Source organism: Schistocerca cancellata, chromosome 2 (genome assembly GCF_023864275.1).
Source record: "Schistocerca cancellata isolate TAMUIC-IGC-003103 chromosome 2, iqSchCanc2.1, whole genome shotgun sequence".
Taxonomy (NCBI): Eukaryota; Metazoa; Arthropoda; class Insecta; order Orthoptera; family Acrididae; genus Schistocerca; species Schistocerca cancellata.
The window spans coordinates 50,023,016-50,047,495 of NC_064627.1; the positions used below are offsets into that span (position 1 = coordinate 50,023,016).

At 40.5% G+C, this 24,480-nt stretch overlaps 1 protein-coding gene across 1 annotated transcript in view; it reads left to right on the forward strand.

Moving 5' to 3' along the window:
- The first annotated feature begins 13,520 nt into the window (after window positions 1-13,520).
- The window catches only part of LOC126150736 (putative ankyrin repeat protein RF_0381), a 127,329-nt gene continuing 116,369 nt past the window's right edge, over window positions 13,521-24,480 (forward strand). The window contains exon 1 of the mRNA XM_049915895.1: window positions 13,521-14,904. Within this exon, the coding sequence (XP_049771852.1) occupies window positions 13,521-14,904 (1,384 nt within the window). The remainder of the gene's footprint in view (window positions 14,905-24,480) is intronic.

Consider the following 24,480-nt stretch of genomic DNA (forward strand, 5'->3'; position numbering starts at 1 on the left):
GTACGGAAACAACTGGTTCTCCCGTAGCACTCTCCATACAGTGACGTGGTCAACGTTACCTTGTACAACAGCAACTTCTCTGACGCTGACATTAGGGTTATCGTCAACTGCACGAAGAATTGCCTCGTCCATTGCAGGTGTCCTCGTCGTTCTAGGTCTTCCCCAGTCGCGAGTCATAGGATGGAATGTTCCGTGCTCCCTAAGACGCCGATCAATTGCTTCGAACGTCTTCCTGTCGGGACACCTTCGTTCTGGAAATCTGTCTCGATACAAACGTACCGCGCCACGGCTATTGCCCCGTGCTAATCCATACATCAAATGGGCATCTGCCAACTCTGCATTTGTAAACATTGCACTGACTGCAAAACCACGTTCGTGATGAACACTAACCTGTTGATGCTACATACTGATGTGCTTGATGCTAGTACTGTAGAGCAATGAGTCGCATGTCAACACAAGCACCGAAGTCAACATTACCTTCCTTCAATTGGGCCAACTGGCGGTGAATCGAGAAAGTACAGTACATACTGACGAAACTAAAATGAGCTCTAACATGGAAATTAAGCGTTTCCGGACACATGTCCACATAACATCTTTTCTTTATTTCTGTGTGAGGAATGTTTTCTGAAAGTTTGGCCGTACGTTTTTATAACACCCTGTATATCCAATACATAAGTAGGACCTACACTCCTGGAAATTGAAATAAGAACACCGTGAATTCATTGTCCCAGGAAGGGGAAACTTTATTGACACATTCCTGGGGTCAGATACATCACATGATCACACTGACAGAACCACAGGCACATAGACACAGGCAACAGAGCATGCACAATGTCGGCACTAGTACAGTGTATATCCACCTTTCGCAGCAATGCAGGCTGCTATTCTCCCATGGAGACGATCGTAGAGATGCTGGATGTAGTCCTGTGGAACGGCTTGCCATGCCATTTCCACCTGGCGCCTCAGTTGGACCAGCGTTCGTGCTGGACGTGCAGACCGCGTGAGACGACGCTTCATCCAGTCCCAAACATGCTCAATGGGGGACAGATCCGGAGATCTTGCTGGCCAGGGTAGTTGACTTACACCTTCTAGAGCACGTTGGGTGGCACGGGATACATGCGGACGTGCATTGTCCTGTTGGAACAGCAAGTTCCCTTGCCGGTCTAGGAATGGTAGAACGATGGGTTCGATGACGGTTTGGATGTACCGTGCACTATTCAGTGTCCCCTCGACGATCACCAGTGGTGTACGGCCAGTGTAGGAGATCGCTCCCCACACCATGATGCCGGGTGTTGGCCCTGTGTGCCTCGGTCGTATGCAGTCCTGATTGTGGCGCTCACCTGCACGGCGCCAAACACGCATACGACCATCTTTGGCACCAAGGCAGAAGCGACTCTCATCGCTGAAGACGACACGTCTCCATTCGTCCCTCCATTCACGCCTGTCGCGACACTACTGGAGGCGGGCTGCACGATGTTGGGGCGTGAGCGGAAGACGGCCTAACGGTGTGCGGGACCGTAGCCCAGCTTCATGGAGACGGTTGCGAATGGTCCTCGCCGATACCCCAGGAGCAACAGTGTCCCTAATTTGCTGGGAAGTGGCGGTGCGGTCCCATACGGCACTGCGTAGGATCCTACGGTCTTGGCGTGCATCCGTGCGTCGCTGCGGTCCGGTCCCAGGTCGACGGGCACGTGCACCTTCCGCCGACCACTGGCGACAACATCGATGTACTGTGGAGACCTCACGCCCCACGTGTTGAGCAATTCGGCGGTACGTCCACCCGGCCTCCCGCATGCCCACTATACGCCCTCGCTCAAAGTCCGTCAACTGCAAATACGGTTCACGTCCACGCTGTCGCGGCATGCTACCAGTGTTAAAGACTGCGATGGAGCTCCGTATGCCACGGCAAACTGGCTGACACTGACGGCGGCGGTGCACAAATGCTGCGCAGCTAGCGCCATTCGACGGCCAACACCGCGGTTCCTGGTGTGTCCGCTGTGCCGTGCGTGTGATCATTGCTTGTACAGCCCTCTCGCAGTGTCCGGAGCAAGTATGGTGGGTCTGACACACCGGTGTCAATGTGTTCTTTTTTCCATTTCCAGGAGTGTATTTCCAAGAGCGTAACTACACAAGTGTACGTGTGCTACGGCTTCTGGTCAATAATCGCGTTTGTACTTGTTTACATCAGGTTTATTAGTATGATGGACGGAGTATAGCTGGTCTCTCTTCGGACAGTGGCGCCCGAACCGCCCGTATGAACTGCCCAGCTGATTCTGATGGCCCATTGCATCCGTTCATGTCGACTGTGCACTCGACGGACTTGGGCAATTCCAGGAGGACAATGCGACACCACACACGTCCAGAATTACTACAGAGTGGGTCCAGCAACATCCTTCTGTGTTTAAACACTTCCGTTGGCCACCAAGCTCCCTAGACAGGAACATTGTTGAGCATATCTGGGATGACTTGCAGTGTGCTGTTTAGAAGAGATCTCCACCCCCTGGTACTCTCAAGGATTTATGGACAGCCCTGCAGGATTCATGGTATCAATTTCCCCCAGCACTACTTCAGACATTAGTAGAATACATGCTACGTCGTGTTGCGTCACTTCTGCGTACTCGCGGGGGCCCTACCCGATATTAGGAACGTGTACCAGTTTCTTTGGCTCTTCAGTGTAAGATAATGTTTTCGTTTTGCAAACCGCACAGTTTTGCGATTCTGAACATTTAATGCAATTTGCAAATCTTTGCACCAATTTGAAATCTTATCAGGGTCCGGCTGAATATTTGTTGTTGTTGTTGTGGTCTTCAGTCCTGAGACTGGTTTGATGCAGCTCTCCATGCTACTCTATCCTGTGCAAGCTTCTTCATCTCCCAGTACCTACTGCAACCTACATCCTTCTGAATCTGCTTAGTGTATTCATCTCTTGCTCTCCCTCTACGCTTTTTACCCTCCACGCTGCCCTCCAATGCTAAATTTGTGATCCCTTGATGCCTCAAAACATGTCCTACCAACCGATCCCTTCTTCTAGTCAAGTTGTGCCACAAACTTCTCTTCTCCCCAATCCTATTCAATACCTCCTCATTAGTTACGTGATCTACCCACCTAATCTTCAGCATTCTTCTGTAGCACCACATTTCGAAAGCTTCTATTCTGTTCTTGTCCAAACTGGTTATCGTCCATGTTTCACTTCCATACATGGCTACACTCCATACAAATTTTTAGAAACGACTTCCTGACACTTAAATCTATACTCGATGTTAACAAATTTCTCTTCTTCAGAAACGATTTCCTTGCCATTGTCAGTCATGTAGCTAATATCAGATAGTGCCTCGTTATAGATAACTGTATCACCTGGAAAACGTCTCAGGTTACTACTGTTGGGTGCACCCGAAGTTTCTTCTATATGTAACGATGACTCTCCATCCTAGATTACATGCTGCGCCCCCCTCCCAAAAAAAAGACCTCAATGCAATCACCAATTTCGCTTGGTACCCCATATGGTCGTAGTTTTGACAATAAGCATAGGTATGGTACTGAGTCAAACGCTTCTCTTAAATCAAGAAATACTACGTCTACCTGACTGCCTTGATCCAAGCCTTTCAGTATGTCATGTAAGAAAATTGCCGGTTGCATTTCACATGGTCGATATTTTCGGAATCCTTGCTGGTTGGCATGGAGGAGGTCATTCTGTTCGAGATACCTCATTATGTTTGAGCCCCCAGTATGTTGTAAGGTTATCCAACGAATCGATGTCAAGGATACTGGACGGTAGTTTTGTGGATCACTCCTACTGCCCTTCTTGTAGACGATTGTGTCCTGTGCTTTTTTCCAAGAATTGGGCACGTATTTTTGTTAGAGGGACCTACGACAGATTATAGTTAGAAGAGGAGCTAACTCAGCGGCAAATTCAGTATAAAATCTGGCAGGGATTCCATCCGGCCCTGGATCTTTGTTCAGTTTTAACGATTTCAGCTGTTTCTCAACACCACTAATTCTCATTCAAGTCATCATTTTCTGTGGTATGAGGATTTAATTGGGAGTATCGTCCTGGGTTTTCCTTTGTAAACATCTGAAAACAGAGTCAAGCATTTCAGCTTTTGCTTTGCTACTCTCAATTGTAGTTCCTGTCTCATTCGCTAGGGACTGGACACCAACTACGGTGCTACTAACAGCCTTTACATATGACCAAAATTACTTTGGGTTTTGTGAAAGATGATTTGACATTATCCTGTTACGCTACCGGTAGTCACTGAAGGCTTCACTCACTGCTCTCTTGACAGCCAAATGCGCCGTGTGAGCTGGCTCGCGCCCACGTTACAGCGGTGGCTAGGTGCGGTGAACGAAGGGGCGCGGGGAAGGAAGATTCACAGTTCCACTGCCAATAATTACGAGTTACATGCAGATCTGCCGCTTCACAGTGGCTCCTTAAGGGGCTCCGGGAAGGCTCAAAATCATGAAAAGTTCAATTTTTACTTTTTTGCGTTTTCTGAATCTGCAGACTATTACCTTTTAATAGATATATAATTTATTCAATTCCGAAGACTACAACTATTTTTAAATTTTTTTTGAAATGTGTTCTACATGGGCGTGACCCACTGTGGCGCTGTTAAACTGCTGTCAAATGGTGTTATTATTAACGTCTGTGTTCATCAGGTACATTTTAGTGATGTGAGATAAAGTATGTGTTGTGGCTGACCTATTTTCAGAGACTTAGCAGCAACTGAACTGTTGAAAAAGTGTATTCACGGAAAAACTCAAAACCCCAATGAACGTGTAAATAGTGTTATATGGTCGAGAATCCCCAAGACTGTATTTGTTGGAATAGAAACACTTCACTTTGGTGTGTATGATGCTGTTGCGACTTTCAATGATGGCAACATTGTAAGGTGCAAGGTATTTAGAAATATGGGAATGAAGATAGGTTCTAACATGGTACGAGCGATGCTTGCTTTAGACAAGGAACGCCTTCGGGCTGCAGACAGGGCTGTAAAGAGTCCAGAAATACAAGCAAGAGTAAACAGGAGGAGGAACAAGAGGAAGCTGGAGGAGGAGTTTGCAGAGGATGAAGATAATCCATCCTATGGACCTGGAATGCACAAAAAGTTAATCCAATCTTTGTCGCTCGATTCCGAAAACTTTTATTTTCTCATACTAATTACATGTTTTCTAAGGATCTTCCAAACATATTTGTTTCAAACTTTCAGTAAATGTTACACAGTACCTTCTGCATAATTTAACACAGCCTTTTTCCAAAAAACTGTATATTTTTGAATATATAAATAAAAAATTGCAAAAAAATGTTGTGAATTTTCATTACAATTCAAAAAAATCATCTTTAATAACTGAACTAAAATTTTGTAAAATCACTGTGTTAAGTTGTAGCCCATATTCCAATAAATAATCAGTAAAAATTTCAACTTCCTACCTCAAATACTTTGTGAGGAAAGATGTAATTTATAAGCGTTATTTTAACATTGCAAGTATAGGGCGTTCCGGAGCCCCTTAATGCGTTTCACGGAAAATTTATTTTCGAAGACTGTTGTATTAATGATAAATAACAACGAAATGGAACACCTCTTTTAATATTTTGATGAAGCGAAAACATTGGGCAGCTTAAGTGCAAAACATGATATTTCTTGTGAGTCTTGAGTTTCTCCCGGCATATTTGATAATCAAAATATCCACGGGAGCTCAGGTCCGTCAGTTCACCTGATGATGGCGACATGTTTGATCGCCGAAATATTGTGCCCGTTGGACACTGTAGACCGGCAGTACACTCGTGGATATTTTGATTATGATATTTCTTATGTCTGATGCACCCTTATGATGAACCCCGTTTTAGGACGAAATTTAAATTGAAGTAAACTTTACTTAAACGTTAAATATAAAAAGCACGGGAGCTCCATGAAGATTACTGATTTTGATTTTCACTAATGCATTACTTTTTGAGCACTGCTAATTCGAAGACGAATGTTCAGGCTGAAGACTGTCAGCGAGCTTCCGTGGATAGCTCGCGTTCTCTTGGTAGCAGAAATACGTTGCTCGCACATGTATGTTGACATAATCGAAGCTGCAGACTTGTAAAGTAGTGGCAATTTTTGTTGACGAAAATGCTTAAAAACTTATGCGAGACTAATTTTGTTATGAAACCTACGACGCAACTGCCGGTCATATTGTAGGTCTTTTAACCCCCTAGCCGTAGCTCACGAAGGAAACTCCACATCGCAGGCCCCACAGATTTAGTGCTAAGACGGCCCAGTGTATATCCCGTCAAAAACTGAACACAGACCAAGCATGCAATCAAGAAGAAGATGCACTGAACTGTAAAAATAAATCAATAAATAAATAAAAAAAATGGAAATAGTGAACGGTCTAAGAACAAGAAGTGTAATAAATGTTAGACTAAATGGAAAGGCATCGTGGGGGAGTGGTGATGAACTACCAACTGGGCGAGTCGTGATCGAAACTCCATCGTGCCATTTACTTATTTCTTCCAGAACGAGATTTTCACTCTGCAGCGGAGTGTGCACTGATATTAAACTTCCTGGCAGATTTAAACTGTGTGCCGGACCGAGACTCGAACTCGTGACCTTGCCTTTCGCGGGCAAGTGCTCTATCAACTGAGCTGCCCAAGCACGATTCACGCCTTGTCCTCACAGCTTTACTTCTGCCAGTATCTCGTCTCCTACCTTCCAAACTTTACAGAAGCTCTCCTGCGAACCTTGCAGAACTAAGAGACGAGATACTGGCAGAAGTAAAGCTGTGAGGACAAGGCGTGAATCGTGCTTGGGCAGCTCAATGCCGGCACGGTAGCTCAGCGTGTTCGGTCAGAGGGTTAGCTGCCCTCTGTAATAAAAAAAACTGAGTTAATCAATCAACAACGAACTTAAACGGATGTCTTACGACTTCCGCCCCGAGCAGATGCAACGAACATAAGTGAACAAAATGAGATTAAAAAAAAAAAAGTTGGTAGAGCACTTGCCTGCGAAAGGCAAAGGTCCCGATTTCGAGTCTCGGTTCGGCACACAGTTTTAATCTGCCAGGAAGTTTCATACTTATTTATTTATTTCACACCATTGTGAAGTGTCTGTCTGGTCACTCAAATGTTTGTTCTCTTTCTGTAGTCTTGGCAGTTGTCATATTATACATTGATTATAGAAAATTAGTCATGTCATAAGAAAACGTTATCGGCGCAAGTAAAAGTGATGAATAGTGAGAGCAGGAAAGATACGACATAGACGTCTCTCAGAAAAGAAAACAACAAATCAACAAGGAAAAGGATGTGAACTATATGTTACAACAAAGAAATTAAAGAGTCAAGACTTCCAAAACGGATCGCAACTTCAAAACCGTTAAAATACATGTTCTGACAGAGTACAGAGAAACTGTGTGATTGTGAAACAGTTGCGTTCATTTGTTGCGGCTTACGTGACAAACTATTATGTTTTTATCATTTCCTTCGGAGTGATCACATTCACAACCATATGAACACCTATATCAAGCAAGGAGGGATATCTCACTCACTTACCAGTCATACAAATTAGGTGCGTCGATAAGAGATTTCTATCATATGACACACGTCCTGTCACTAATGCCGTTTACGATACACACCTTGCACCTCGCTGTTACAAACGGACGTTACACCACGACGCAGACACAAATTTGAGTAAAGCGAACACCGAAAAAAAGGGAGGTTTGTACACAGCTCACCCGCTTCGTAGATTAACGACACATCCATCTCTTATTATTTTTTTTTTTTTGTTGATCTCATTTTCTTCTATATTGTCCGTTATATTTGTTCGGGGCGGATGTCCCCATGACACCCGTTCAGGTTCTTCTTTGATCCGTTCACTCTGTTTTTATTATTTTTTTTTTATTTCAGAGAGTAGACAACCCTCTGACCCAACACGCTGAGCTGCCTTGCCGGCTGTTCAACGCGACGTCATTTCTGTTCCCGAATGACGTATATTGTACTTCTTGTTTTCGAAAAATTCACTGCTTCGCCGGCCAGAGTTGCCGAGCGGTTCTAGGCGCTACAGTCTGGCACCGTGCGACCGCTACGGTCTCAGGTTAGAATCCTGCCTCGGGCATGGATGTGTGTGATGTCCTTAGATTAGTTAGGTTTAATTAGTTCTAAATTCTAGGGGACTGATGACCTTAGAAGTTAAGTCCCATAGTGCTCAGAGCCATGTTTTTCTCACTGTTTCCATTTTACTTTTTTTCACTGCCCAGTACATTTTCTTCCTGTTTTCATGCTTGATCTGTGTTCAGTTTTTGACGGCTTTCCACTGGGTTACCCCTGAAAAGGGGGGTGGGAGGGGGGCTGCGATGGGGAATTCCCCTTGTCAATTAACTTTGTTAACATGAACTGAAAACCGGAATGAAAAGACTTTAAATTTATCAAAATCCTGGACACGAAACTCAAATTCGTGGAGATCAATGAGTATATTATGATATTGTTCAAAACTTCGCTCTGCTCCCATCGTTAAAGACGACAACGCAGAAAAATAAGCAGTGTTCCCGTCTCCCAGATTTTCACAGAGAGAGTTTCATCTTAAAGCCTAGAATACATACGTTTATGAAATTAAAGTCTTTTTATCCTGCAATTCTAAATTCGATACCATCATGTGGTGTGTAGTGTGATAGAGAAAGATCAGATCTCCTATTATATGTCCTTCATTTTTCAACTCTGCAATAGATTTACCAGTCTTGTCCATAAACATATCTATTACACTCTGACGCTACAAAAATTCTCAAGGACTTTACCTCGACACAGCCAGTGCGTTTTATTGTAATGCGGCACATCACTATAACTTGGCTTACTATATTTTTTTTGGGTACAAGCTGGGACATATTTTTGAAATTACTTAATAGTCTTCAATAGTTTTACTTACACATTCAGCGTCGTTTATTCAGTTCTATTTTTTACTAGATTTGACTTTTTTCACTTTTCCTCAAGTTTGAACTTTTTCAGTCAATTGCCGGCCGTGGTGGCCGAGCGGTTCTTGGCGCTTCAGTCTGGAACCGGGCGACCGCTACGGTCGCAGATTCAAATTCCGCCTCGGGCATGGATGTGTGTGATGTCCTTAGGTTGGTTAGGTTTAAGTAGTTCTAAGTTCTAGGGGACTGATGACCTCAGATGTTAAGTCCCACAGCGCTCAGAGCCATTTGAACCATTTCAGTCAATTCCTTCTTCCAGACTGAAATATCTTCCAACAATCGGAACAAGTTTCAGTTCTTTCTGTTCCAGATACCAAGCGTTACTGTTACATAATTAAGGTTTTCCAAAGAACGCAACACATTGCCAAATATAAATAACCAAATAACGTTAGCAATAATTACTTCGGCTTTGGCTCTAGCAGAGGAAGATTTTGTGTCGTATAACTTAACCAGTTTAGATGCGCAGTCTGGTGTTTCTCGTGTCTAGCAGAGTGGTACGAAAATGTAGCCTCTTTAGCAGCACACTGGCTTTACAAAAAATCTCTTACGCTTGGTGAAGCAGTATCATTAATAACACTACTATGGTTAGCTGTTTACACGTGGTCTTTAATATCACCTTTCCTTTATGTGCGACAGGAAGTTCTCCAATAAGTTTTGCAATGATCACGTTCATTGTTACTGCAGTTACACAATTTCAAAAATTTGTATTCCTATTACAGGATAAAATTAAAAAATGGTTCAAATGGCTCTGAGCACTATGGGACTCAACATCTTAGGTCATAAGTCCCCTAGAACTTAGAACTACTTAAACCTAACTAACCTAAGGACATCACACACACCCATGCCCGAGGCAGGATTCGAACCTGCGACCGTAGCAGTCCCGCGGTTCCGGACTGCAGCGCCAGAACCGCTAGACCACCGCGGCCGGCCATAAAATTAAAGACATAGACATTTCCCTTTGCCGATTGCTAAATGACGAGGCAAAAAATGATAATAAAATTATCAAAAACGTGTAGACGAGTTACTTCACACACGTAAACAATACAAACACAGTCTCTGCGATTGTGTTGCTAAATGATGAAGTGTAAAGTTGCGGCGGAACAGATAGCTAGGTAGCCTCCCAGGTCGGCTGAGAGGCACACGGCCATACGAGATTCTTTAAAAACGCGATGTCGAACATATAGGTCTAAAATTAAAAAAAAAAAAAAAACCTCGGCAGTCATAAAATACTCAAACACCGTACATTTTTGCTACCCTGGACATGTTTGCAACTCTGGACAGCACTAAAAACCAGGAATGTCCGGACTAATCCTGGACATAACTATTAACTGCTTCCCAGGTCTTCCGAAAAGAAGCCTGCCGATGTTTGAGAGCATGACTGCGGATGAAATTGATTGTACAAGTCTCCATTTCCAACCCGTTCACACTCTTAGCACATGAATGCAATGTCTTGCAAAAATCTCGTGAAGAAAAGGTAACGATATCAACATATCCCGTAAAAGTGCCACGAAGCCGATATTTCGGCCAACCTTAGCCGTTCCGCCGTCTGTAGCCATAGAAGCCAGATTCTTCGACTGCTGACACGTATTTTCAACACTCCCGAACACGCGCGGGAATGTCTGCTCCTGTTGTGTCTTTCATCGCAACCGTGTCCTGCAGTTCTTCTGTGACGATGAGAATACTGTCTACTCCGCGACTGTAAATCGCCAACTGAGCGGTGCGAGAAAAGTCTCTGCCTGCCTACAGCGCCAAAGAAGATTTAGTAAATTTTTTTGGCAAGAACCACTACATAATCTGAAGTGCTATTAACCGTTTATTGAATTCTGTGTCGAGCGGCTGAACGAGAGACTGGCCGCCTTAAAATCTTATAGCCTCCCAGGAGCAACGTGCCCAGCTGCAGATACTGAACATTCATTAACTATCCTTCACCGTAACTGTTTTGTGCTTTGGCAATCTGGAAAGCAATATCGTAAACTTGGTCGAATTGCAGATGCATTTTGTTAAAAGCTGCCTCTGAAAGCAAAAATATATTTTCATAACGAAAATTTTGGAGAAAATCATTCAGACATCTCTTTCTCTGCTCCTATATTGTAAATACTTAGTTCGACCACTATGCGTAACCGTGCTTTATTTTAATTTTTGCACCTCCTCTTCTCGCTCTTCGCCTCGCAAGTATTCGTATCTTTCGTATGGGAGGTAATATAATGTCGCCATAGATTGATTTTTTTTTTCATTGTGTTCAGAGCTTTGACGAACACTACACTTCTCAAGACACCATCACCTACCGTAAACAGTTAGGTATCTTACACTGCCGTGTTGTAAATTAACGTTGGTAATTTTGACCTTCGCTTTGTAGTTCCTTATCACGCTACGTTTCATCGATTTAAAAAAGAGCTACTCTCGACTTTAAGCACTGCGGCGTAAGTATATATGCTTGCGTTTAAGGTACGCCGAACCGAGTAATTGCTACCATTCCTCCGAAGACACCGCACAGTTTGCACTGCGTAAGGACGTTAGTGTACCCCATTCCACCGCCAGCACTCACTGTCCAAGCGGGCGAACCGAGCATAAGCGCTCTTACTGGCCTAGCTGCCGTGTGAACAAGCCTGAATTGGAGTAAACAGCACAAACAACATCTGGTGAGGATTGAGAAAAGCGCGAGATGTTTCTCCGGGAACAGCTCTGTCTCGTTAGTTGGTAAGCGGCTTCTGGTAGTTTGCGCAAACCAGTTTCAAGAGATGCAGCTCGAGGCAGCCAGGGTAACGTTCATGACGTCGTACAAGAGATGGCAGCTGCCTCTACGGTCAGGTTCTCCTGGTCCCGCAGCAGCTAGCTAGATCGTCAGTAGTTACTTTCACTGCAATAATTGAAACTATTGTTGCCTTTTCTTACCTCGTACCTGATAACGTGCCATCTTCATTCTCATTTGAAATTTTACTTTTAAACTTTTAAAAGTTACTATGGGGATATCTTAAGAATGTTTATTATCAATCGTTCAGTATATTTTGATACCATTGACCTTGTCAACATCTGAAGTGCAGTCATTACAATTAATACATCAGCTTTCTGAGTAAACAAATGTACACATTACCAAGAGTACAATGTCATTTGCTAATACAGTTATTAACATCTATAGTTACTGGAATTTACATAGATACATATAAATGCTAAATTGCAATAGTAGGCCTATATCAAATACATACATATAAATATTAATTACATATCCTATCTGGTCTCGGGATTGCAGCAGGATCATGTTGACATCTTGCCACAATATTTCGGCTCCAAACCGTCCAGCCATCGAGTGTCCGCTGGACGCTTGCCAGCCGAAATATTGTGGCAAGATGTCAACATGATCCTGCTGCAGTCCTGAATCCTCATAGAATAGTAAGTACGCCGGGAAAACTGCAAGAATAATTAATTACAAACATTTACAGTTACGATTATTTATGGCTATCTGAAGCAATATACTTGTATACTTATTTGCATATATATATATAAATGCTTTATTCTAACTATCATCATTACGTGCAATTTTACTGGTCATACAGCTACACGAAGCACAATTCTTGAAAATCACTCTCCATAAATTCATCAACTGTGTAAATTTTCCGCTCTTTTTAGCAGAATTTCTACAACTTTCTTGGACTTGTGTTTGGGAGTAAAGTGAGCTGTTGTTGGCAATGTCGAAGAATTTAAGACTTGTATGTTTATGGCTATTGTGTACAGTAAGTCTGTCATAGGGCTATTTCTTGTACGGTATTGTGCAGATGAACATTACTTCCTAGCTTGTTTGTTTATATTTTCTGGACCGTAAATCAGTTAATGCAACTATTCAGCAGGTTTAGAAGCTCAGTCGACGGCTGCTCAGAAGGGTTGGGATTCAATCGAGTTCATGTACAACAATGCTTATTCAATCATTTATTGTTTCTTTCGCCTCTGGCAAAGTAATATGTTACCCAGTTAGTTCCACCCGTTCTACCGCTAGGTGGCAGTCGCGCTAGACCTTAAAGCGCTAGCCAGCCGTGTGCCTGGAAGATTCGTTAACAGTTTCAAGAGTTTGCGTACGGATTTGTGTTATTACTTCTTTCTTCGGAGTTACCGAGAATGAACGTGAATGCAGTTGTTAAACGCATGAAGTACATCTTTTTAGTTGGTGTCCTAGTTGGCGTCAGTAAGGGGATTCACGTTTTTTATGAATCGACCTGTCTGCAATAGTGTTCATATTTGAATATGCTTTGAAAGATTGGATTGTGAGTTTGGTAGTGTATAGTGTTAATATTTGACTGAAGCTGTTCAATGACCGCAGTGTTGTTTTCAGTATTATCTGCTTGGGCACAACCGTAGATAAGTTGTTATTGCTTCTGTATTACCAACTGAATTAGTGTCTCAGATGTTGGAATACCTGGACGGCATATTTTCGTTATTTGAGTGTCTGTATTAAGTAATTTTATTGCGAGCAGTTGTTGATGCAACAGTGGAGAGTGATGACAGTTTCATGCGAGTGTTAGTCAATAAGAGGTGCGTAAGAGTGCAGTGTTTCTTATTGTTAGTGTCCACGACATATTCTTTGAACCATGTTTGCGAACGACATCGTAAAAGATTTCCTCCACGTGGCAGTGACAACCGGCCACTTGCAAGCTGTTACAGAAATACTGGAGAAAGGAGCAGACATCGAAGCCGCCGATTCTTTCAACTTACGTCCGGTCCATATTGCTGTGGGGCACGGCCATTTGGACATTCTTAAAGCGCTTATCGCAAGGGGCTGTAATGTAAATGCACCTGCATCTTGCCCTTCTCCGTTGTCAGAAAGGGTCGAGCAGCGTCTGACGCCACTACATTTTGCAGCTGAATGTGCCGACCCAAACTTCGCGGTCACTTTGATCCGTGCTGGAGCTTGTGTAAACGCCAAGAGTAGTTCCAATGTGTCGCCACTGCACCTTGCAGCACAGAACGGTCATTTGCCCATAGTGAAGGCACTAGTTTCTGCAAATGCTGAAATGAATGCCGAGGACGACAGAACATTCACTCCTTTACTTTACGCTGTGGAGAACAATTTCGAAGACGTTGCAAAATTTCTTGTACAGAGCGGCGCTGTTGTAAATACTAGAAATTCGGACAGCGCGACGCCATTGCATTTCGCAGCAGAGAAGGGAAATGTTAACATAACAAAGCTGTTGATCGAGAACAGTGCCGCTATTAATGTAAAGACTCGGCGAAGCTTTACTCCGTTGCATGTGGCCATACAAAACAGGCATGCCGCAGCAAGTCAGCTTTTGATTAACAGTGGAGCAGATGTGAATGCAAGCAATGCCAACGGATGGACCCCTTTGCATAATGCAGCATACAGTGGATACCCAGCGGAAACCGCAAGACGTTTGATTGCAAAAGGTGCTAGCGTGAATGCCAAAAACAGGACTGGATCAGCACCGTTGCACCTTGCTGCAGAGACAGATTTCGCTGACATAGTAAACATCCTGATCGAAAACAAAGCTGACGTTAATGTCACTGACGATCGAATGTGTACACCATTGCATAGCGCAGCTTGCAAGGGCAACTTGGATACTATAAAAATTCTTATTGCTTGTGGTGCTACAGTTGATGCGAGGTCTCAGTACCAAGCTACACCATTACATTTTGCAGCAAACAGCTGGCATGTCGAGGTAGTTAAATATCTGTTGGCAAAAGGAGCCGCAGTCAATGCAACTGATCACAAAAACTGCACGCCACTTCACGCAGCAGCAGAAGAGCTTTCCGCCCACCGCAGTTCCGGGGCACAGCCACAGGATTCTAAATTGAATACCATAAAAGCTCTAATTGAAAACGGAGCAGATATGAATGCAAAGGAAAGCAACGGTCAGACAGCTCTGCACATAGCTGTAAAGTATGGAGATTCAGTCGTAGCTAAATGCCTATTAGAGAATGGTGCATATTATGATGTGAAGGCCAAATCTTATTCTGGTAACGTTACCGTTTCAGACGTTGCCGCGGCGAGTAGAAACGAGAATGTAAATGCGTTATTGCGTGCTACTGAAGAGCTGTTTCACGCTGTGAAAATATCCAAGTGTCCTGAAATAGAAAAATGTCTACAAGAAGGGGCATCAGTCAACAGCAGAAGTATCAAGTATGGAACACCACTTATGTATGCATCTTGGAAAGGTCATTTAGCCGTTGTTAATTTTCTGCTAAAAAATGGTGCCAGTATCAATTTAAGCAACAATAATGGCATTACTGCACTACATTATGCAGCAAAATTCGGGCATTATGAAATATTGTGTGTGTTATTACAACATGGTGCAGTATACAATGCAAAAACCAAAACAGGTCAGAAAACGCCCCTACATTTCGCTCAAGAAGGAGGGGGAAAAGAACTTATAGAGACACTAAAACTGATTGAATGTGTATTTACCAGAATAAAAAATAAGGATAACACCGTGCTGAAGGAGTTACACGAATTAAAGGACAAAAAATATGCCGAATTTCTTGCCATAAAAAACTGCAAAAATGTAAATGGTGAAACCCTGACTCAAATAGCTTCAAAAAACGGATGTGGGGAACTTCGTAAAGTGTTAAGTGATTTGTAATAGAACACTTGTTTATTATCCATCTATACCAGTAATAGCTTCAGAAAAGAAGCTTTGCTCTGATATTTTGTATGCTTTTTTTAATTAACAAAATAACGACTGTCACTGAAAATAAAATTGCTTCTCAGGGTAATTGTAATCTATGCACATTTGAAGTGTTTAAATGGTTATCTTTTATTTCATTCTGCTGATAGTTCACTGGTAAAAAAATAAAAATAAGGTTCGCTCATCTACCATTTCTTACGAGATTATTATTCACCCCCCATGCATCAGTACTCGAGCGTTCTTTAATGTAAAACTTTTCAGAGCATTTGTGAAAATTTTCATAAAATAGATGCATTTATTTGGGAACTGATACAATCGTGCCTGCTATTTCTGTGCTTATTTTGTGGTCAACTATCACTTCACTGTTAGAAGTATATGAAAATAGTGAGTTAAATATTTCTTGGAAGTGTCACAAGTTCTGTGATTTTGTGAACAATGCATCAGTTACTCCATTTACTTCATTCATGGTGAAAGAAAAGTTCAAGTTGACATTTAAGACTGTATAAAGTTTCGTTTTTATGATGTTTTGTAAATTACAACACGAGATGCTGCACAACTGTTTACAGTAGTTGACATGTATGACCCGTATGCAGCTTATCATTCCCATTTTATGATAGTTCAATAAAATGTTTCAATAATTACTGTAAAATTCCCATAACTTACATGTTTTTATGTTCAGTGGGAAAACTGATTCAAATACGAACACCAATGCCTCTAAACTAGGCTAAAGCCACCGCCTTTTTGCAGTATTTCAGGATGGACGTCACGTCATAAAAGCAAAGAAACAAATCAAATACTTGAAATTATAAATAAAAAGTAATGCTCTTTTTTATCAATTAAAATATGGACCTAATATATATGGTAACCAGAATCTTTCTATAGAAAAACGAATTTGTGTTTGCCTTGCATGCTTGACTATTGTTGATTTGTATTTAAAAAATTTAGTCATAACTTTGGAGCAGTTTTTATTGAATTTGCATGTACAGCACTTTTATAACAAATTATGGAAGGAACCAATAACATTCAAGCATTACACTCACACATACAGAACATGTAGCATAAATAAACTGAAATCTCCTAGTTACATTAAAATATGTACAGTGCTCATAATTATACAATTTGGAATCACCAATTCAGATAACAACAGTAATAATAGCACAAATGAGAATGTAATCATCTCTCCCACCCTCCTGTGTATTTTGCACAAGCTAAATTTAACATAGTAAAATTAAGTTAGGAGAAAAAACATTCCTCAGAAATATTAATAAATTGCTGTCTAGTATCCTACTGGTAGCTTACATTTAGAAATCAAATAGTACTATTTATCTACACCTGTAACTGGAGAAGTCTGTTCAAGTGACCATTGCTACTTGTCGTGCAGCCAACAAGATATTTTTATTCTTGAATCTCTATGATTATATGCTTTGCAGAAGGAATGAATAGCATGGTAAGTTTCACATTTGTTTCTTAATGTGTAGAGATACCAAATTTCACCCTTTATCACTGACAGGGCATGACTGAAGTTCTATGCAGTAGAATATGTAACAAACTCTTAATTTTCCTAGCAGGGTAAAGACTACATAGAAATTAAGTTTGTGTCTTGATTTTGAGTGAATAAATTGTAGTTAATCTGAAACATATTATTGTATAGGAAATGTTATTTTATTTTATTGCGTGTTCCATTGTCCTGATAGCAATGGAGTTGCAAGGATATGGAATGAGTTAGTATTTTACGATGTTAACAATGTAGCAGCACACAATATGGTTAATTCATGACAAGACTCATAGCAACAACATGGGACACTAGAAGAAATAAAAACATATTATGTACATCATAATTAACCTGTATGTGTACATATTCAAATTAACAACATCAAAGTATTTGAGCAGCAGTATAACATTACAGTAACATATAGCTCACATTTGTGCTTACATTGACTGGCTAACTAAGTTGTATAATAAAAACTTGCTCCTATGCACTAAAAAATTCGCTTAAGTAGAATGACTTTTGTATTTGGCATTCCTTCAGTTTGCTCTTGAACTTTGGTGTTTCAGAAGCAAGATTTTTGATGATACTGGGCAGAGCATTGTAAATTTTGATGCCTGAATAATTTACTCTTTTCTGTCCAAGGGTTTAGTTTGACTGGTTATTATGAAAGTCCTCTTTTGACCTTGTGTTGTGACCATGATATTCACTATTGGTTTTCAAGGGAGAGTGGTTTTTATGAATGAAGCATACAAGTGAGTTTACGTACTGAAATATTGTTAGTACTTGTAGTTTCCTAAACAGATTCCTGTATGAGTGGCTTGGTTGAACACCACTCATGATGTGTATAGCTGTCTTCTGAGCAATAGAAACTTTTTTTGCCAATGACTGTTTGCCCAAAAGATGATTCCATAAGACAAAAATGCGTGGGAATATCCGAAATAAGCAGCTCTTATGCCCTCCTTATGTGTGGTTGAAGCAATTATGTGTAAGGCAAATATTGCAAAATGTAGTCTTTTTTTCTAGATCTAGGATATGGTTGGAACAATTTAGTTTGCTATCCATGTACACACTCAGGAACTTAACTGAGTCAACTTGCTTTATTTGTTGTCCATTACATTCTATATTTATGTCCCCCGGTTCTTTATGTGCCATACGAAATTGTACAAAATGAGTTTTTTTTTCCCTTATATTCAGAGAGAGTCCATTATAGCTAAACCATTTCAGAATATCGTCAAATGCATTGTTCCCAGATGTTACCCAGTTGTTCCCTGTTGATTTACCAAGCCTTGAGGCACTCCAGTGATGACTGTGCCCCACTTGCATAAAACTGTGATTCCATTACTGTCAGTATTTATTACCCTTTGTTTCCTATCTGTAAGGTAGGATTTAATCCATGTCCTCATTATTCTACTTAACCCATAGTAGTCTGCTTTATTTGGCAGAATTTCATGGTAGACACAGTCAAAAGCTTTGGATAAGTCACATAGGATTCCAACTGGTGCCAATTTTCTGTTAAGAGATTCGAGAATTTTATTGGTGAAAGAGAAAGTAGCATTAGATTAGATTAGATTAGTACTTGTTCCATAGATCATGAATACGGCACTTTGTAATGATGTGGAACACGTCAGGTTAGTAAAAGGTGTCCATACAAGAAATTACACTAGACATATTACATGACACTAAATTTTTTTTTATTTTATTTTATTTTTTTTTTTTTTGTGGAGGTTGGGGAATTACCCACTTACTATATCCAAAAATTCATCTAATGAGTAGAAGGAGTTGCCATTAACAAATTCTTTAAATTTCCTTTTAAATGCTACATGGCTATCTGTCAGACTTTATATATATATATATATTTTCGATAGACACACAGACATACACACAAAATTCTAGCTTTCGCAACCAACGGTTGCCTCATTAGGAAAGAGGGAAGGAGAGGGAAAGACGAAAGGATTTGGGTTTTAAGGGAGAGGGTAAGGAGTCATTTCAATCCCGGGAGCGGAAAGACTTACCTTAGGGGGAAAAAAGGACGGGTATACACTCGCACACACACACATATCCATCCACACATTCCTTACCCTCTCCCTTAAAACCCAAATCCTTTCGTCTTTCCCTCTCCTTCCCCCTTTCCTGATGAGGCAGCCGTTGGTTGCGAAAGCTAGAATTTTGTGTGTATGTTTGTGTGTCTATCGACGTGCCAGCGCTTTCGTTTGGTAAGTCACATCATCTTTGTTTTTAGATATATTTTTTCCCACGTGGAATATATATATATATATATATATATATATATATATATATATATATATATATATATATATATATATATATATATATATAGAAAGAAACATTGCACATGGGAAAAATATATTAAAAACAAAGATTCCATGACTTACCAAACGGGAAAGCACTGGTAGATAGGCACAATAAAAAACACACATCCATGACTTACCAAACGGGAAAGCGCTGGTAGATAGGCACAATAAAAAACACACACACAAAATTTCGAGCTTTCGCAACCCCCAGTTGCTTCGTCAAGAAAGAGGGAAGGAGAGGGAAAGATGAAAGGATGTGGGTTTTAAGGGAGAGGGTAAGGAGTCATGCCAATCCCGGGCTCCCTTAAAACCCACATCCTTTCGTCTTTCCCTCTCATTCCCTCTTTCCTGATGAAGCAACCGTGGGTTGCGAAAGCTTAAATTTTGTGTGTATGTTTGTGTGTCTATCGACCTGCCAGCGCTTTCGTTTGGTAAGTCACATCATCTCTGTTTTATATATATATTGTGAGGCTACAGTGAAGATTTTTAGCTCTTTAAATAAGTGTCTGCAGGATGATCTTGGATGAGCTCCAGCAGTTATTCTGATTACACGCTTTTGTGCAATGAACACTCTTTTACTCAATGATGAGTTACCCCAGAATATGATGTCATATGAAAGCAGAGAATGAAAATAGGTGTGGTAAGCTAATTTACTCAGATGTATATCGCCAAAATTTGCAATGACCCTAATAGCATAAGTAGCTGAACTCGAACATTTCAGCAGATCCTCAGTGTGTTTTTTCCAGTTCAACCCTTCATCAATGCATACACCTAGAAATTTTGAATATTCTACCTTAGCTACTGATTTCTAATCGAAGTCTATATTTATTAATGGGGTCATTCCATTTACTTTGTGGCACTGTATATACTGTGTTTTGTCAAAGTTTAATGAGAGTCCATTTGCAGAGAACAACTTAATGATTTTCTGAAAAACATCGTTTACAATTTCACCAGTTAATTCTTGTCTGTCGGGTGTGATAGCTATACTTGTATCATCAGCAAAAAATACCAGCTTTGCATCTTCGTGAATATAGAATGGCAAGCCATTAATATATATTAAGAACAGCAGAGGACCCAAGACCGTACCTTGCGGCACCCCATTCTTGATTGTTACCCAGTTTGAGACCACCATTTTTTGCATATTATTTGAACTGTGTATTTCAACTTTCTGCACTCTTCCAGTTAGGTATGATTTAAACCATTTGAGCACTGTCCGATTCATACCACAGTACTTGAGCTTATCTAGAAGTACTCCATCATTTACACAATCAAAAGCCTTTGATAAATCACAAAAAATCCCAAAGGATGACTTCCGGTTACTCAGGGCATTAAATATTTCATTGGTGAAAGTATATATAGCATTTTCCATTGAAAAACCCGTCTGGAAACCAAACTGACATTTTGTTAAAACTTTATTTTTACAAAGGTGTGAAGCTACTCTAAAATGCATTACTTTTCAAGAATTTTGGATAAGGCAGTCAGAAGAGAGATTGGGTGGTAGTTGTTGACATCAGACGTATCCCCTTTTTTATGCAGTGGTATAACAATGGCATACTTCAGTCTATCTGGGAAAATACCCTGCTTCAGAGAGTTATTACATATGTGGATAAGAATCCCACTTATTTCTTGGGAACAAGCTTTTATTATCCTGCTGGAAATGCCATCAATTCCATGTGAGCTTTTATTCTTGAGAGAGTTTATTATCTTCCTAATTTCAGATGGAGAGGTGGTTGGAATTTCAATTATATCAAATGGTAAGTGTAAGGTCTCTTCCATTGACTGCCTTGCTTCTTCTAATGAACATTTGGATCCTATTTTCTCTACAACATTTAAAAAAAATGATTATTCACAATATTTTCGGCTTCCAGCTTGTTGTTTATCAAGTTTTCATTCGCTTTGATGGCGATGCCGTCATCCTGTACTACTGGTTGTCCTGTCTCCCTTGAAATAATATTCCAAATTGTTTTGATTTTGTTATCAGAGGTGTTAATCTCAGACATGATGCACATGCTTCTGGACTTTTTAATAACTTTTCTTAATGTAGCACAGTAGGTTTTTATAATATTTGGCTGTTTCTGGGTCATTACTCTTTCTTGTTGTTAGATACAGTTCCCTTTTGTGGTTACAATATATTTTTATTCCTTTAGTAAGCCAAGGTTTTTTGCATAGTTTCTTATAATTAGATTTAACTACTTTCTTGGGGAAACAGTTTTTAAATTCTCTTACAAGTGTATCATGAAATAAATTATATTTTAAATTAGCATTGGGTTCCTTGTCCACCTCATCCCAGGCTAACTGCTGAAGATTTTCTCTGAAATTTCTAATTGTTGAGTCATTAATTGAACGCACAACTTTGGAGGGTAGTTTTGAATTACTGAATGGAGCTATGTCATATACTGTAACTAGCTGAGCACCGTGATCAGAAAGCCCATTCTCAACAGGACAAGAATTGATGTTTTTAAACCTATCTTGGTCTATAAAAGTGTTATATATGAATGTGCAGCTGTCCTTTACTACCTGAGTAGGAAAATTAATGACAGATATCAAATTGAAAGAACCGAGCAAGACTTCCAGGTCATTCTTCCTATTACGCTCTCTCAGTGAATCAACATTGAAGTCCCCACAAATAATAATTTGCTTTCCCCTATCTGACAGATAGCACAACAAGTAATCCAAGTTTTTCAGGAATAAATGAAAGTTTCCTGAAGGGGACCTATATACTGTTACAATTATAAAAGAGCCCTGCTTCAGTTTAAGTTGACAGGTACATGCTTGTGTATGTTGCTCTAGACAAAACTTTTTTGTATCTAAGCTTTCTACACAGTGATAACTTTTGACATATGTAGGAACTCCTCCTCCCACCATATTCTCTCTACTCATATGTGCAGCTAGTTTATAACCTCTTATATTTACCTTTTCCATATCAGACAGAATGTGATGCTCAGACAGGCATAGTATATCTATTACATTATCAGATTCAATGTCATCTAAACAAACCAGGAGCTCATCTACTTTATTCTTCAATTCCGGAATATTTTGGTGATAAATGGTAACATTTCACGAAGCATCATCAATTGATAGGCCTTGCCGGAAAGCAAACTGACATTGACTGAGAATGTTATGGCTGTTCAGGTGATTAACAATTCTCCTGTATACTAGTTTCTCAAAGACCTTTGAAAAACTTATTAGTAGGAGTATTGGGTAGTAGTTTGTGACATCAGTTTTTTCACCTTTCTTGAGAAGTGGTTTCACACAGGCATATTTTAATCTAAGTGGAACAATACCTTGTTTTAGGGATTCATTAAAAATGTGAATCAAGACAGCATTTATATAGCCACAACAGTGCTTAAGTATCGTAGCTGAAATATTGTCAACCCCACAAGTGTTTTTTGTCTTGCCCTCTCTGATTGTCTTATTGATCTCACTAATTGTTACTGCCAGACACCACACTTGCTAGGTGGTAGCTTTTAAATCGGCCGTGGTCCGCTAGTATACGACGGACCCGCGTGTTGCCACTGTCAGTAATTGCAGACCGAGCGCCGCCACACGGCAGGTCTAGTGAGACGTACTAGCACTCGCCCCAGTTGTACAGCCGACGTTGCTAGCCATGGTTCACTGAGAACTACGCTCTCATTTTCCGAGACGATAGTTAGCATAGCCTTCAGCTACATTTGCTACGACCTAGCAAGGCGCCGTATTCAAGTTATATTGAGATTCTATTAATGTATCATCAAGAGCGATGTTCTACAAATGTGGATTAAAGTTAAGTATTCCAGAAGCTATGTAGTTTTCTTTATAGCATTCATTACGTATCCTGTTTCAGACCTCACGCCAGCCTGCGTGAGTTTAAGCGCGTGCCTTTCGGTTTCCTCTCATTGTGTCTAGGCTGTCTTGTCTAGACACAACAGAGGGGATATTGCATTACCCACTGAGCCTTCACAGCCATTTATTTCTGCACCTGTTAAAAATGTTTATTGAAGATATCAGCAACTTCATCAGTATTTTTACAATGTTTCCATGCTGAATTAATTCTGTGTCAGTCATGTACTCTAATTTTTTACCACTCTCCCTTTTTATAACTTGCCAGATGGTTTTTGATTTGTTGTTTAAGTTATCAATTTCAGATGTTATCTACATAGTTTTGGATTTTTTTATTACTCTTTTTAAAATACCGCAGTGCAATCTATAGTCCTCCTTTTTGATGGGATCATTAGATAGCCTTAGGGATTCATTAAATTTCTTTTTGTTCTACAGGAAATTCTGATCCCTTTAGTAATCCAGGGTTTCTGTTTTGTGGCCTAAGGATTGTTTCTCAAGATTATTTTTGGAAATACAGCTTCAAACAATGACTCAAACTAATTAGAGAACTGATTAAATTTTTCATTAATATTCCTCTCCATGAATACAGGGATCCAGTCAATCTGCTGTAAGAGAAGGTTGAAGTTTTAAATGATTAATGGAAAATCTCATATTAAGATGTGAAACAAATACTAACAAAGAGATAGAGGGGCTGGCCAGTACTTACCTCAGCTCAGTAGAGCTGATAGATTCGCAAAACAGAACAGAAAATTTACATTTCCAGCTTTCGGAACTTTGTTCCTTCATCAGGGAGGAGAGAGGGGAAAGAAGGGAAAGTGGATTCAGTTACTCACAACCCAGGTTATGAAGCAACAGGGAAAGGTAAACAGGGAGGGTTGCAAAGATGGACCTTTCCCTGTTGCTTCATAACCTGGGTTGTGAGTAACTGAATCCACTTTCCCTTCTTCCCTTTTTTCCCCTCTCTCCGCCCTGATGAAGGAACAAAGTTCCGAAATCTAGGAATGTAAATTTTCTGTTCTGTTTTGTGAATCTATCGGCTGTACTGAGCTAAGTACTGGCCAGCCCCTCTACCTCTTTGTTAAGGTTGAAGGTTTTTAAGTTTTCATTATAATCTGGCCTGACAGTTTTAAAGGAGTGTTTCAGTTTGTCACACAGTTTGATATTTACTGCAAGTAGCTGACCATCATGATATGACAGACCATTGAAAATTTGACTTACAATAATACTGTTGCTTCTGTATCTGTCCAGGAATATATTGTTAATTAGGCTCTTACAGGTACTAGTTGCT